Source organism: Hemitrygon akajei, chromosome 8 (assembly GCF_048418815.1).
Source record: "Hemitrygon akajei chromosome 8, sHemAka1.3, whole genome shotgun sequence".
Lineage (NCBI taxonomy): Eukaryota > Metazoa > Chordata > Chondrichthyes > Myliobatiformes > Dasyatidae > Hemitrygon > Hemitrygon akajei.
In genome coordinates this window covers 36,391,981-36,409,124 of record NC_133131.1, presented here as the reverse complement: position 1 = coordinate 36,409,124, position 17,144 = coordinate 36,391,981, and the positions used below count along the sequence as shown (strand labels likewise).

Genomic DNA, 17,144 nt, shown 5'->3' with positions numbered 1-17,144 from the left:
TTTTATCCCTCACAGCCAACAATAAAGGTGGGGTAGACTGGGAAGTTACTCACTTGTGGACAGTTTTGACTTGGAATCTGCACAGCATGAGATGTGGCTTATAAGAATGCCAGTATTGGCAATCCATTAATTTCACACCACTTAGGTACCAAAATAGTCTTAACATTTCCTCACAGTGTCATAGAAAATGTCGCCAGATCATAGAAAAAGTGTGGAACAGTGGTGAAAGAGGGATGACAACCGAAATTATAATTGAAGGCTATAGGCAAGAGGAAAATTAAGGGGTTCTAATGTTACTTTTAAAGATTAAAAGGATCAACACTCTGCTTGGGCTCACTGTAGTGTAGCAGTTAGCGCGATGCTATTACAGCTCATGGTGCTGGAGTTTGGTGTTCAGTTCCTGCGTCCTCTGTAAGATGTTTGTACGTCTTTCCCATGAGCACGTAGGTTTTGTCCCACATCTTAACAAAGATGTACCGTTAAGTTGATTGATTGGTCACTGTAAATTGTCTTATGATTAGGCTAGGGTTAATAGGTGGGTTCCTGGGTGGTACAGCTCTTTGGGCCAGAAGGGCCTGTTCTGTGCCGTATTTCTAAATAAGAATAAATAAAATAAACAAAGAAATCTCAGATCTTTGGTCCAAATAGTTTACAGCACAACTACTACTAGAAACTGAGATTCCTCTAGCTGAATTAGAGACACTGATCAAAGGAGTCATGTATCTGATGGTGAAGGGAAGAGTCCTTGTCGGTGCCAAAGGTGATGACATTTATTTTTTTCAATGTTTTACTGAAGAAAGCAGGGGATCATCCTGGTGGTAGACTCTGTATTGGAGTCGTGGAGAGGGTAAGGCAGGGGAGTGTTGGTTAGGAACCTCTATGCAGTGATGCTGGGCCTAGACTGGACCACAGATCCCATGCAGATAAGCTAGAACAATTTTCACATGGAGTTCTCAGTGATCTGGAATGTAGGAGAGCTTAGGATCCCTTGCAAATCCAAGAAATATCAGCAAGCAGGGTAGAATAAAGTATCCAGAAAGTAATCCTTTTAGTTCCAAATCTAATGCTGATAAGTGTGAAGTGCTACATTTTGGTAGGAATAATCCAAATAGGACATACATGGTAAATGGTAGGGCATTGAAGAATGCAGTAGAACAGAGTGATCTAGGAATAATGGTGCATAGTTCCCTGAAGGTGGAATCTCATGTGGATAGCGTGGTGAAGCAAGCTTTTGGTATGCTGGCCTTTATAAATCAGAGCATTGAGTATAGGAATTGGGATGTAATGTTAAAATTGTACAAGGCATTGGTAAGGCCGAATTTGGAGTATTGTGTACAGTTCTGGTCACCGAATTATAGGAAAGATATCAACAAAATAGAGAGAGTACAGAGAAGATTTACTAGAATGTTACCTGGGTTTCGGCACCTAAGTTATAGGGAAAGGCTGAACAAGTTAGGTCTTTATTCTTTGGAGCGTAGAAGGTTGAGGGGGGACTTGATAGAGGTACTTAAAATTATGAGAGGGATAGATAGAGTTGACGTGGATAGGCTTTTTCTGTTGAGAGTAGGGGAGATTCAAATAAGAGGACATGAGTTGAGAGTTAGGGAGCAAAAGTTTAAGGGTAACACAAGGGGGAATTTCTTTACTCAGAGAGTGGTAGCTGTGTGGAACGAGCTTCCAGTAGAAGTGGTAGAGGCAGGTTTGATATTGTCATTTAAAGTAAAATTGGATAGGTATATGGACAGGAAAGGAATGGAGGGTTATGGGCTGAGTGCGGGCCAGTGGGACTAGGTGACAGTAAGTGTTCGGCATGGACTAGAAGGGCTGAGATGGCCTGTTTCCGTGCTGTAATCGCTATATGGTTATATGGTTAAAAATATAAATAACTGGAAATGTCCAGGAAGTGTGACAGCATCTACACAGAAATAAAAGGAGAGAAAATTTCATATCAATTAAATTTGATTTCAGATTTTTAGCATCTGCAGGACTTTGCTGTTATTCATCAGTTTATGCCCATTAGGGCAGTCTTGTCTGGTACATTTCTATGTTGTCCACTGCAGAGTAATGAACATCAGGGACCAGACAGTTTACTCCCTCCTTCAAGTACTGCTTGAAGTTGAATTTCATGATGAAGGATGATTGCCTGATTAATATGAACTTTGACCTTATTTCTCAGGTACCTGAAATGCCTAATGTTTCACCGATACTGGTCAGTGGATGACAAACAAATCCACACAAATTATAGCTCCTTGCGTTCCATCGTTGTCACCAACTATGAGGAAACGATCAAAATGCCCATCAATGAGCCGGCTGCTGGACGGAGAAAATCCCAGATCCAGGTATGAGCGTTTCCCTCTGTTGCCCCCCCCCCCCCCCCCCCCCCGTCTCCCTTGATTATGAATGCTTTGGGGTGGGGCTAATGGACCTTGGGCAGGGATCAACTTCTTGCTGCCGGAGAGGAAACTGATCTGTCAAATAAAAGTGATTCAATCGACGGATGTTGAGACCCAGTAATGAATAGGTGACTGAACCCTGGGAGTCACTGCAGTCCAAACCGAATGTTCATCCATCTTCATTGCACTGTGGGTTTTGTACATGGAGCTGAGCAACTGGAAATTTGCTATACTTGTTCAAGTGTATCTTTCAAAACTTCAGCAACCAATTCTTTGGTAACCAAACCTGGCCACGTGAATCAATGAACTAGTGGCATAATAACAATAACTGGACTCTGCTGTGCTATTTGATAAGATCAAAGTTGTAGTGTCAATTCCACATTCTTACCAGACCCTTTTAATTTGTTGTTTATTCAGTATTTATCTACTTCTGCCAGAAAATCAAAGGAATTGCCTCTATTTCCTTGACTGAGTTCAAAATTCAAAGTACATTCACTAACAAAGTATGTATAAATTATACAGCCTTGAGGTTGGTCTGCTTACAGGCAGCCACAAAACAAGAAACACAAAAGAACCATTAAAAAAAGACCAACAGCACCCAAAAAACACACAAATCCGTGCAAACGATAAAAGCAAGCAGCAACATTCAGAACAAAAGTGAGTCCATGGGCAAGAAGCCCAGAGCAGGCCCACAGCCTCAGTCTCACTGCAGCAGAGAGCAGAGCGAAAAGCATGGAGCAGTGAGCAGAAACAGCCTGACCCTTGTCTTTGGTCCCAACATCCAGCCTTTTCAATCCATCTGGCCTGACGTTTAAATTGCTCGACCACTGAATCGTCCTTCACAGCAGGACCCAGGCCCTGTTGCATCAACACACTCTGGGCCCAGAGTTCTGTGAGAAATAAAACCTTACATCTACCCTAAAAGGGTGACCCCTTATACTCGTTTACTGATCACTATGCCTAAGATCTACCACAGGGAAACATTGCTCCACATCCACTCCATCAATGTCCTGAGCATCTTACATGTGTCAATGATCTCTTCTCACAGTGAAGAGAAAACTAGACTATCTAAGCCTTCCCTTCTCAGTCAGCCTGGTCCAGTCAAGGTATTAGTCACGCAAACCTTCTCTGAACAGCCTCCAGTTACTATAGTATCTTCGCTCTTAGATCTAGGTCAGGGGAAGAATTAATTTAAATGCCCACCAATTGCTGCCAGGAAAAGCTTCATTTCAATGTTTTTGCATACAAATGGTGAACTGTGTAACAGAGTGACTCGGGAGATTTGTCCAAAAGTTGTCCGAATGTTACAAAAGGAAGTGGCAGTATTCAATAAAAACCACAGCAAGGGTTGGAAATGAAACACGCTGCATTTGAAATAGTTAATACTGCAATTTCTGTCCTTCTCTCACCCTAGGAGTATGTGGATTACAATGGTGGATCTGGAGTACAGCACATTGCTCTCAACACCTCTGATATCATCCAGTCTGTAAGTCACTCAATTTTATTTCCACCTTATTTCTATCCTGGACAGCCCCGGGATGTAATCATTCTAATTTGTAATTTGTGTACCTTGACTAAAAGGGGGAAATCTTTATTAATGGCAAACAGTCCCTGATCATTGTTCTAGTTTAGTGAGGATCACCTGAGCTTTTTTTTAAATTAGGTTATGCCTCGATGGCCAATTGGAAGGCATTTTATTTTCCACAGATGCCTAACAGGTTGAGTCTGTGGTGAGGAAGGCAAATACATCATTAGCATTCATTTGCAGAGGACCAGAATATAAAAGCAAGGATGTAATGTTGAGGCTTCATAAAGCACTGACGAAACCTCCGTTAGAGTATTGAGTAGTTTTGGGCCCCTTATCTAAGGAAGGGTGCACTGACATTGGAGAGGTTCAAAGGGGGTTCACAAAAATGATTTCGGGATTGAAAGGCTTATCATATGTGGAGCATTTGATGGCTCTGGGCCTGTACTCACAGGATTTTAGTAAGGCATTTGACAAGTTGCCACACGGTAGGCTTATTCAGAAAGTCAGAAGGTATGGGATCCAGGGAGGTTTGGCCAGGTGGATTCAGAATTGGCTTGCCTGCAGAAGGCAGAGGGTCGTGGTGGAGGGAGTACATTCAGATTGGAGGATTGTGACTAGAGGTGTCCCACAAGGATCTGTTCTGGGACCTCTACTTTTTGTGATTTTTATTAACGACCTGGATGAGGGGGTAGAAGGGTGGGTTGGCAAGTTTGCAGACGACACAAAGGTTGGTGGTGTTGTAGATAGTGTAGAGGATTGTCGAAGATTGCAGAGAGACATTGATAGGATGCAGAAGTGGGCTGAGAAGTGGCAGATGGAGTTCAACCCAGAGAAGTGTGAGGTGGTACACTTTGGAAGGACAATGGGAGTAGACTCTCACATGGTGGATTGGATAGTGGACTACTTGACAGATAGACCTCAGTATGTGCGGTTGGGAGACTGTAGGTCTGACACGGTGGTCAGCAGCACAGGGGCGCCGCAGGGAACCGTACTCTCTCCGGTCCTGTTCACCCTGTACACATCAGACTTCCAATATAACTCGGAGTCCTGCCATGTGCAGAAGTTCGCTGATGACACGGCCATAGTGGGGTGTGTCAGGAATGGACAGGAGGAGGAGTATAGGAAACTGATACAGGACTTTGTGATATGGTGCAACTCAAACTACCTGCGTCTCAATATCACCAAGACCAAGGAGATGGTGGTGGACTTTAGGAGATCTAGGCCTCATATGGAGCCAGTGATCATTAATGGAGAATGTGTGGAGCAGGTTAAGACCTACAAGTATCTGGGAGTACAGTTAGACGAGAAGCTAGACTGGACTGCCAACACAGATGCCTTGTGCAGGAAGGCACAGAGTCGACTGTACTTCCTAAGAAGGTTGGCGTCATTCAATGTCTGTAGTGAGATGCTGAAGATGTTCTATAGGTCAGTTGTGGAGAGCGCCCTCTTCTTTGTGGTGGCGTGTTGGGGAGGAAGCATTAAGAAGAGGGACGCCTCATGTCTTAATAAGCTGGTAAGGAAGGCGGGCTCTGTCGTGGGCAAAGTACTGGAGAGTTTAACATCGGTAGCTGAGCGAAGGGCACTGAGTAGGCTACGGTCAATTATGGATAACTCTGAACATCCTCTACATAGCACCATCCAGGGACAGAGAAGCAGTTTCAGCGACAGGTTACTATCGATGCAATGCTCCTCAGACAGGATGAAGAGGTCAATACTCCCCAATGCCATTAGGCTTTACAATTCTACCGCCAGGACTTAAGAACTTTTTAAAAGCTATTATTAATGCTTTTTGAGATAGTGATTTAGATGCATATCATATTTTTTTACTGAGTTAAGTATTGTATGTAATTAGTTTTGCTACAACAAGTGTATGGGACATTGGAAAAAAGTTGAATTTCCCCATGGGGATGAATAAAGTATCTATCTATCTATCTATCTATCTATCTATCTATCAAACTCCAAAGCAGAGTACAAAGTAAATGGCAGGATACTTGGTAGTGTGGAGGAGCAGAGGGATCTGGGGGTACATGTCCACAGATCCCTGAAAGTTGCCTCACAGGTAGATAGGGTAGTTAAGAAAGCTTATGGGGTATTAGCTTTCATAAGTCGAGGGATAGAGTTTAAGAGACGTGATGTAATGATGCAGCTCTATAAAACTCTAGTTAGGCCACACTTGGAGTACTGTGTCCAGTTCTGGTCGCCTCACTATAGGAAGGAGGTGGAAATATTGGAAAGGGTACAGAGGAGATTTACCAGGATGCTGCTTGGTTTAGAGAGTATGCATTATGATCAGAGATTAAAGGAGCTAGGGCTTTACTCTTTGGAGAGAAGGAGGTTGAGAGGAGACATGATAGAGGTGTACAAGATATTAAGAGGAATAGATAGAGTGGACAGCCAGTGCCTCTTCCCCAGGGCACCACTGCTCAGGACAAGAGGACATGGCTTTAAGGTAAGGGGAGGGAAGATCAAGGGGGATATTAGAAGAAGGTTTTTTACTCAGAGAGTGGTTGGTGCGTGGAATGCACTGCCTGAGTCAGTGGTGGAGGCAGATACACTAGTGAAATTTAAGAGACTACTAGACAAGTATATGGAGGAATTTAAAGTGGGGGGTTATATGGGAGGCAGAGTTTGAGGGTCGGCACAACATTGTGGGCTGAAGGGCCTGTAATGTGCTGTACTGTTCTATGTTCTATGTTCTAATGAGGGTGGGATCACATTGAACCCTATCGAATGTTGAAAGGTCTTGATGGAGTAGATTTGGAAAGGATGTTTCCTATGGTTCAGGAGTCTAAAACCAGAGGACACAGCCTCAGAATAGGGGGAATATCCATTTAGAACGGTGTTGAGGAGGAATTTCTTTTGCTGGAGGGTAGTTAATCTGTGGATTTCATCGCCATAGGTGGCTGTGGAGGCCAACTCACTGGGTATTTAAACCAGATGTTGATATATTCATAATTAGTCAGGGCATGAAGGGATATAGGGAGAAGGCAGGAGATTGGGACTGAGAGGAAAATGTATCAGCCACGATGAAATGGCAGAGCTGACTCAATGAGCTAAGTGGCCTAAATCTGCTCCTGTATCTTCTAGCCTTATGGTCTAAAAGCGTCAACCAATAAGCTGCAGCTCCAGAACCAGTCACATACAGCTCCAGAACCAGTCACATAGCAGCTCCAGAACCAGTCACATAGCAGCTCCGGAACCGGTCACATAGCAGCTCCGGAACCAGTCACATAGCAGCTCTGGAACCGGTCACATAGCAGCTCCGGAACCAGTCACATAGCAGCTCCAGAACCAGTCACATAGCAGCTCCAGAACCAGTCACATAGCAGTGCTAGAACCAGTCACATAGCAGCTCCAGAACCAGTCACATAGCAGCTCCGGAACCAGTCACATAGCAGCTCCGGAACCAGTCACATAGCAGCTCCGGAACCAGTCACATAGCAGCTCCGGAACCAGTCACATAGCAGTGCTAGAACCAGTCACATAGCAGCTCCGGAACCAGTCACATAGCAGTGCTAGAACCAGTCACATAGCAGTGCTAGAACCAGTCACATAGCAGCTCCGGAACCGGTCACATAGCAGCTCCGGAACCGGTCACATAGCAGTGCTAGAACCAGTCACATAGCAGCTCCGGAACCAGTCACATAGCAGCTCCGGAACCAGTCACATAGCAGCTCCGGAACCAGTCACATAGCAGCTCCGGAACCAGTCACATAGCAGCGCTAGAACCGGTCACATAGCAGCTCCGGAACCGGTCACATAGCAGCTCCGGAACCGGTCACATAGCAGCTCCGGAACCGGTCACATAGCAGCTCCGGAACCGGTCACATAGCAGTGCTAGAACCAGTCACATAGCAGCTCCGGAACCAGTCACATAGCAGCTCCGGAACCAGTCACATAGCAGCTCCGGAACCAGTCACATAGCAGCTCCGGAACCAGTCACATAGCAGCGCTAGAACCAGTCACATAGCAGCTCCGGAACCGGTCACATAGCAGCTCCGGAACCGGTCACATAGCAGCTCCAGAACCAGTCACATAGCAGTGCTAGAACCAGTCACATAGCAGCTCCAGAACCAGTCACATAGCAGCTCCAGAACCAGTCACATAGCAGCTCCGGAACCAGTCACATAGCAGCTCCAGAACCAGTCACATAGCAGCTCCGGAACCAGTCACATAGCAGCTCCAGAACCAGTCACATAGCAGTGCTAGAACCAGTCACATAGCAGCTCCAGAACCAGTCACATAGCAGCTCCAGAACCGGTCACATAGCAGCTCCGGAACCGGTCACATAGCAGTGCTAGAACCAGTCACATAGCAGCTCCGGAACCAGTCACATAGCAGCTCCGGAACCAGTCACATAGCAGCTCCGGAACCAGTCACATAGCAGCTCCGGAACCAGTCACATAGCAGCTCCGGAACCAGTCACATAGCAGCGCTAGAACCAGTCACATAGCAGCTCCGGAACCGGTCACATAGCAGCTCCGGAACCGGTCACATAGCAGCTCCGGAACCGGTCACATAGCAGCTCCGGAACCGGTCACATAGCAGTGCTAGAACCAGTCACATAGCAGCTCCGGAACCAGTCACATAGCAGCTCCGGAACCAGTCACATAGCAGCTCCGGAACCAGTCACATAGCAGCGCTAGAACCAGTCACATAGCAGCTCCGGAACCGGTCACATAGCAGCTCCGGAACCGGTCACATAGCAGCTCCGGAACCGGTCACATAGCAGCTCCGGAACCAGTCACATAACAGCTCCGGAACCAGTCACATAACAGCTCCGGAACCAGTCACATAACAGCTCCGGAACCAGTCACATAGCAGCTCCGGAACCGGTCACATAGCAGCGCCAGAACCAGTCACATAGCAGCTCCATAACCGGTCACATAGCTGCTCCAGAACCGGTCACATAGCAGTGCCAGAACCGGTCACATAGCAGCTCCGGAACCGGTCACATAGCAGCTCCGGAACCGGTCACATAGCAGTGCTAGAACCAGTCACATAGCAGCTCCGGAACCAGTCACATAGCAGCTCCGGAACCAGTCACATAGCAGCTCCGGAACCAGTCACATAGCAGTGCTAGAACCAGTCACATAGCAGTGCTAGAACCAGTCACATAGCAGCTCCGGAACCAGTCACATAGCAGCTCCGGAACCAGTCACATAGCAGCTCCGGAACCGGTCATATAGCAGCTCCGGAACCGGTCACATAGCAGCTCCGGAACCGGTCACATAGCAGCTCCGGAACCGGTCACATAGCTGCTCCGGAACCGGTCACATAGCAGCTCCGGAACCGGTCACATAGCAGCTCCGGAACCGGTCACATAGCTGCTCCGGAACCGGTCACATAGCAGCTCCGGAACCGGTCACATAGCAGCTCCGGAACCGGTCACATAGCAGCTCCGGAACCGGTCACATAGCAGCTCCGGAACCAGTCACATAGCAGTGCTAGAACCAGTCACATAGCAGCTCCAGAACCGGTCACATAGCAGCTCTAGAACCAGTCACATAGCAGCTCCAGAACCAGTCACATAGCAGCCCCGGAACCGGTCACATAGCAGCTCCGGAACCGGTCACATAGCAGCTCTAGAACCGGTCACATAGCAGCTCTAGAACCGGTCACATAGCAGCTCTAGAACCGGTCACATAGCAGCTCCAGAACCGGTCACATAGCAGCTCCGGAACCGGTCACATAGCAGCTCTAGAACCAGTCACATAGCAGCTCCAGAACCAGTCACATAGCAGCTCCAGAACCAGTCACATAGCAGCTCCAGAACCAGTCACATAGCAGCTCTAGAACCAGTCACATAGCAGCTCCAGAACCAGTCACATAGCAGCTCCGGAAACAGTCACATAACTGCTCTAAGACACACCAGACTTTGTATCTGTAATGGGGTTTTCAAAACTTTGGGTTCTTGTCTTTATTGACTGCATAAAGAGCAGCGTTGTTACGCTGTATCTGTATAGACATTAGCGGGGCCACGGGTAGAACACTGTGATCGCTGCTAACAAGTGACTCTGGAGCTTTCTACACAGGGAGATTTAGAGGTTGAACTAAGATAGAGCGGTACCGATTAAACATGATAAGGAAAAATTAAGAATAAAACATAATTTTATTCAACTTGGAATTCATTGCGTGAAACAAGGCTGTGTGTTCCACATTAGAACAAAAACCTCACCAACTTATAAGCCATCTGATCAGAACTCGAGGAAAGATGACATGCAGGTGAATATACAAAAAACTGGGAAATGGGATTTGTGTATCTAAAATCCAAGTAAAGCAGAAATGAGCTGAACATCTTCCTTTTTAGAAATGTCTCTGATTCGCTGCTAGGGCTGGTTTCAGAGTGCAGTTAATTACTTTCTTATTGCAGCAAATACGGAGGCCTTTCGGTTCATCTGGTTCCTATCAGCTCTCAGCATCTGTGCCATTTCACCATCTCCCCATAACCGGAATTCTCAGATGCCCACCAACCCCCCTTTGGTTTTATGCCACTCAGCACAGGGTAATTGACAATAATGAATGAACCTATTAGCACATCTTTGGGATGTAGGAAGAAGTTGGTGTACCTGGTAGAACAGGCAAACTTTACAAAGACAGCATTCCAAGGTCAGAATAAGACCTAGGACCCGGAGAAGGCAGCAGCACTAAGCCACCACTAACCTGTTAGATCAACACTTGGCCTGCTTTCAACAGTACATCTTTGGCAACAGCGCTCTCTGCTGGCAGCAGTGAGAACAGCAAACAATCCTGACTACTCCAGAGCTCTCACTGATGCAGTTTAAACCTTGGGTAAGGACAGAAGAGCAGTTAAGGATGTCTGCAGCCTCATTTTAGTAGCCGTCTCTTATACGTGAACCTGCTGAGTGCATGATTGTTGTCTGACTGTGGATCACATATTCTCAACCATTTCCCCAGAAGGAGTAGGAGAGATGTGGCTGCATTCTCCGCAGTAGAAGTGACTGTTTGGATTCCAGTATATGTGGCCCCATAGAGATAGGCTGGCATGATAAATGGCGGTAACCCATCTAGACTTGGTTCAAATCTCAAGCAGAAGCAAGAGGGCAAAAGAGAACCAGTGGGGGGGGGGGGGGTTAGTCTGGGTTTCCTCCTACACTCCAAAGCTGTATCAGTTTATAGGCTAATTGGTCATTGAAAAATAGTCCTGTAATTAGGCTAAATAGGTGGGTTGCTGGGCTGGAAGGGCCCGTTTTGTGCCGTATCTCTAAATGAAGAATAGAAGTTGAGTATAAAGCACTAGTGTAGGGCTCTGCCAGTGCTGCCATGTTGGATATCCTATCTAACAGCTATCACATTATTTTTTGTTGAAGTTTACTGCTTGCGAATTTGCCACTGAATGTTCTCCATCTGCAAGGTAGTCATCCTTCAGAAAAGCTCTTCATTGGTCTCTGTTACTTGGCAATTTAGCTGAATATAACAGTCAGTGGGGTCTTTAAACTGATTTAAGGAAGTGTCAGTTGATCTTTACAAATCTACCATGGAAGTTTATTCCATTTCAGGGTGTCATTTGGCAATAGACTACCTCTCAGAGTGAAGATGGGGGAGTTATTTCCAGCCCTCTGGCTGTTTTAGGTCACAGTGATATTGTAGCTGTGCTGTGAGTTGTGACTCTGCCGACCACTAAGCTTGTGCGGAGAGGCAAGATGTTATCAGTGTGTTTCCTGCTTCCTCCTGGGGCTGTTACCCAGCCATTGAATCTGTTACTGTCATCACAATCTTTCTGCTGTATGTTTAAAGGCAGAGCTCCGTAATTTGAAGTGTGGCTGATTACTGCTTCAACTGTTGACAGGTCACAAATTTAAAGAGCCATGGATTGGAGTTCCTGAACACCCCAGACTCCTACTACAATCAGTTGAAAGAAAAATTAAAGACAGCGAAAATAAAGGTGCAAGAGGACCTGAAAAAGTTGCAGGTACATCTGAATGACCAGATACCAGGTATCCAAGTGCAAAGAATGAAGGCAATTTTCAGCCAAACATTTAACTTGACAGCATCAGCAATGAAGAAATCACCCCTGCTAGTGTCCTGCTTAAGACATCACGTATGCAGAATGTTGAATGTGGGGTACTGAATATGAATCAAACAGTTCAGTTCAATTTAGAACATAGTTTGAGACTGGAGAAGAGAAACTATAGCATATTTCCCAATTAAAATGTGGTCATTTCTGTTGAAGAATGCAGTAGGTATGTGTGCGCGTTGGGGGAGGGGAAATAATTGCATATAAATCACACAATTTACAGTAATGTGGTCATCACGCTTGACCGAAAGCAAAAATGCTCAATTATCTCTACTGTGACTGGCTTTTCGGGTTCCATGCAGAGGAACTCTGCGCTTGAAATCGGTACCTGCCTGTGATGATGTTTATTTTACGGCAATGGTAATGAAGAAATCAAGCCTTGGCCCAGCAAAAGCTGTGCTACTCCTTCCATGAGGGAGCACAATCCAGTGAAGTGATTGTAAACAGGAGTCAAATGTCACATGATCAATGGGAATGGCTGCTTCAGGCATGCTTACTTACAGTACTTAATGCTAGTTATGCCACTGGTGCTTAGGCAGCAATGAAGGTCCTCCATTTCTGTCTGACCTTAGCCATCTTTCCTATTGTGTCCCAGGTTCAAAGTCCTCTTTTCAGCCATGCAAGTCCCGGGTGGAAGCTCAGGAATACAGTCACACACAGATATGGAAGTATTCTTCATTGCTGTTTCCGTAATGATTTCTTTTTTGACCACTCATGGTTGTTAGCCCCAAACCTGGAGGACCGGTGGACCACTTTTAGTCTGGCCTCTACCCTTTGACCTGTTTGGCATGGGTGACCCTACCAAGAATCAAAGTACAAGACTTTGAATCCACCAACATAGTTCTCCGGGTTATTGAGGCACATGTGCCTCTAAGCCCTATGACAAGTTTGGGATCCCCTTGGAGGTTCAGGCATATATCCAACATCTTAACGTTAGTCACTTGACTGCAGTTCAACCCCTCAGTGCTGGATCTTCCAATAGCGTCTTGAAAGCAGGCCAATATTCCCACATAGATTATTAGGAAGTCAGCAATCTAGTGTATCTGGAATCATTATTTATTTACTCCAAACGTACCAGATAGCTTGCTGCCTAATATTTCCTTTTATGCACAATATTATGTGACTTGGAAACAACTTCTTTGTCTGTAACAGGAGCTCAAGATTCTTATTGATTATGATGAGAATGGCTACTTACTGCAGATCTTCACCAAACCTGTCCAAGATAGACCCACACTCTTTCTGGAGGTGATACAGAGGCATAATCACAATGTAAGTACCATGGACCATGCTCATCTCTCCATACGAGCTTCAAACCCAGACCTCAATTAGACTGAACGAGTAGTTTTTGGGTTACTGCGTCTGTGTCTTTATTGATGCTTTGCTGCACGTTTGAGTGCTCAGTGGTGGGTGCTGATGCTTTTTTTTTGCTGGTGGGGGACGGGGATTGTTGCTTTGCTGCCGCTTAAGCGTGGGGGGAGGAACTGGGTGGGCTTTGAGGTTTTTACATTTAACCGTCATTCATTCTTTGGGGGCACTCCTCTGTTTTCCTGGATGGTTGCAAAGAAAAAGTATTTCAGCATGTATATTGTATACATTTCTCTGACATTGAATGTACATTTGACCTTTGAATTAGATCCGTACATATTCCAGTACCTGTTTGTTGTGCACACGATCCACAAGTCCAATGTCCTTTATCTTTAAAAACATGCATTACTCTGTCATGCTCCTTCAGATTCCTATTATAACCACCTGCTTTCTGTGTTATTGTTGATCTGTACTTAGTCTATGAACATGCAAATTCAATATGAATCAATCTGAAATAATCAGCAAGTCAGGCAGCATCTATGGAGGGAAAATAAACAGTCGACATTTCGGGCTGAGACCCTTCGTCAGATGCTGCCTGACTTGCTGAGTTCTTTTGAGTCCAGAATTTTGTATGCATTGCTCAAGATTCCCAGCCTTTGCAGAATTTCTTGTGAATCTGAAATAATCATTTCCATTTCAATCCATCCCTGTAATACTGGTGAAATCGGATCTTTTCCAGCATTCACCATGTGGAGCAGGCTAATTCTTGACCTCAACAATCACCCAATCATGGGTGATACCCTTCAACCTGCCATAAGACTGCTACCTATCAAGATGTGGCTGATAGGCTCATTCTTAGAGGTATTTCCTATGCCATTGGGGAGTCCTGTTGTACCTCCAGCAGGTTACCAGTCTCCTCCTGAATCTATTAGCTGATGTTGGATAGGGAGGGTGGGTGTGACATTATTGGGCCTCCATTGACAATCCAGCACACACCACTGCAGTCATAGCAGGAACAGTGTTCTCCTACATTGATATTGCGACCCGCCTACTAGAAACAATAACAATCCTCACAATTAGGAATTAACAAGGGGTTTTCTGGTGTATACAGTACATTGTAGCTTTCCTATTGTATTAAAGAGGCAACGAAGTTTAAAATTATTGACAGTCCAATCCATCTGGCTGTGATTGCCACCAGACTAAAAGATACTCAAGGAAAAAAAGACACAAACACCTAAAGCCAATTGACAGACCTTACTGGGCAATCATTAGTGGTTCCTGCAGAACAGTGGTAAAAGTATTGAAAATAGCACAGACCATGACTACCACTGAACACATCTACAAGCAGCGTACATCATCATTGATCCCCACCTTCCAGGCCTTGCTCATTTCTTGCTGCTGCCGTTGAGATGGAGGCACAGGAGCCTTGTTCAGGAACAGTTATTACCCTATGACCATCCTGCTCCTGAACCCCAACCCTAACTTCACTCACCTCGACAATGAAATATTCCACAACTTATATCTCAATATTACTTATTACTACTATTATTATTGGCTATTGCTTGGAAGTGCATGGTTTGTCTTTTTTATGTACACAGATTGTTTTGTCTGTGTGTAGTTTTGCAATGGCTCTATCATTTCTTTGTATCTATTGTGAATGCCTGCAAGAGTACTATATGGTACCTCTTGTACCTAATAAGGTGGCCGCTGAGTCTGCATTCATGGTCTTGTGCAGCTGTACGTTTGATGTATTGTGCGTTCAGAGCTGCTCTTCTCCACACCACTGTTGTAATATGTGGTTAGTTGAGTTGCTGTTGCCTTCTTGTCATCTTGAACCAGCCTGGCCATTCTCCTCTGACCTCTCTCAGTAATAAGGTACTTTTGCCCACAGGTATTTGTTTACTTCTCACACTCTTCTCTGTTGTGCGTTAAAATCCCAAATCAGCAGTTTCTGAGATACTCAAACCACTCAGTCTGACATCATTCCTCGGTGAAAGTCATTTAGATCACATTTCTTCCCCATTCTGATGTTTGGTCTCAACAACAACTGAACCTCTTGACCATGTGTGCATGCTCTTATGCATTGAGTTGCTGCCACGTAATTGGCTGATTAGATATTTGCATTAATAAATAGAGCCGAGAGGTAAAGTTGCAGCTATATAGGACCCTGGTCAGATCCCACTTGGAGTACAGTGCTCATTTCTGGTCGCCTCACTACAGGAAGGATGTGGAAACCGTAGAAAGGGTGCAGAGGAGATTTACAAGGATGTTGCCTGGATTGGGGAGCATGCCTTATGAGAATAGGTTGAGTGAACTCAGCCTTTTCTCCTTGGAGCGACGGAGGATGAGAGGTGACCTGATAGAAGTGTATAAGATCATGAGAGGCATTGATTGTGTGGATAGTCAGAGGCTTTCTCCCAGGGCTGAAATGGTTGCCACAAGAGGACACAGGTTTAAGGTGCTGGGGAGTAGGTGCAGAGGAGATGTCAGGGGTAAGTTTTTTACTCAGAGTAGTGAGTGCATGGAATGGGCTGCTGGCGACAGTGGTGGAGGCAGATACGATAGGGTCTTTTAAGAGGCTTTTAGATAGGTACATGGAGCTTAGTAAAATAGGGGGCTATAGGTAAGTCTAGTAATTTCTAAGGTAGGGACATGTTTGGCACAATTTTGTGGGCTGAAGGGCCTGTATTGTGCTGTAGGTTTCCAATGTTTCTAATAAGCTGATGTATAGGTGTATCAAAGAAACTAGCCACTGAGTGTATATGTATTTTGATAATAAATTTACTTTGAACTTTTAACTGTCATGCATTTTGGACATTAACAATGCATGTTAATTTTCTTTTTGAAGGGCTTTGGTGCTGGAAACTTCCAGTCATTATTTGAAGCTATTGAGAACGATCAAGAGGCAAGAGGAAACCTCACTGTTTACACAGCCGACAAAGTGCGACCATTTTATTAAAATAACTGGCCAGCAAATCATAGCATACACTTAGAGAGCTTCTCAGTAGTATTAGTAATTCTTCATCTTCTTCAGCATTTACCTCCTCCCAGAGACTTTATAAACTTAAATCCAAAGATTGTGTTACATAATCTTGGCTTTTAATTTGTCTTTTCTCTGCCTGGGTCGGTGTCTGTGACTGACTGTCAACTCAGTTTCTAAATGAGTGTTGTACTTCTCAATTGCACTTGTTGTGATATCAAAGGTCATAGGTCATTCAAGCTCAGTGATCTAAAAAAAGTTCTCTCCTAGCTTAGTCTCAGTGTTCAACATGTATCTGCACACATACATACACCCCATGTAGAAATTTGCATCTAAAACACATTCATTCGTATTCATGTGCAACGTGTGTTCACGTCGTACATTTGAGTTACATTCACGTGATCATTTTTATTTTCTCTTGCACTTGCACATACTGTAAACTTTCATACGAACCAGATACATTCAATCACTTTCTCACACAATCATTAACACCTTCGCACAAGCAATGTACATTCCTTCCTCTGCACAGATATGAACACACAGTGTAATGTGCACTAGTAGATAAGAGCAAATTCATTCCCCATTGGACTACTACTGAATTTACCCTATGAAATAAGAATCTTTAATAAACATGTCTACCTACTTTGTCTACTCGTGACTGTTTTATATTTAAACTTGTGCAATTTGAATGAATATTCGGGTCACTGTCAATGAAAAATTATGAGACGTTAAAAATCTTGTGGTTGATCCTGCCTGAATGCCATAATTTGTGACACTGTATTACAATCTATAGATCCTCCAACCCACCTACAACGTGTTCTTCTGGGAGACGTGAAACCTCAGCAAATTTGATGGTTGTTAGAATTGCCTGCCCAACTCCTTCATCATTCCAAATTCCCA

The 17,144-nt window shown here is 44.8% G+C and overlaps 1 protein-coding gene across 2 annotated transcripts in view; it reads left to right on the top strand.

The window, feature by feature from the left end:
* Nucleotides 1–16,886, top strand: part of hpda (4-hydroxyphenylpyruvate dioxygenase a) — a 69,339-nt gene extending 52,453 nt beyond the window's left edge. For both annotated transcript variants that reach the window (XM_073053601.1, XM_073053602.1), the window contains exons 10-14: nt 2,177–2,339; nt 3,808–3,879; nt 11,732–11,854; nt 13,112–13,228; nt 16,113–16,886. In XM_073053601.1, the coding sequence (XP_072909702.1) occupies nt 2,177–2,339; nt 3,808–3,879; nt 11,732–11,854; nt 13,112–13,228; nt 16,113–16,223 (586 nt within the window). In that variant the 3' untranslated portion in view covers nt 16,224–16,886. The remainder of the gene's footprint in view (nt 1–2,176; nt 2,340–3,807; nt 3,880–11,731; nt 11,855–13,111; nt 13,229–16,112) is intronic.
* Nucleotides 16,887–17,144: the final 258 nt, after the last annotated feature.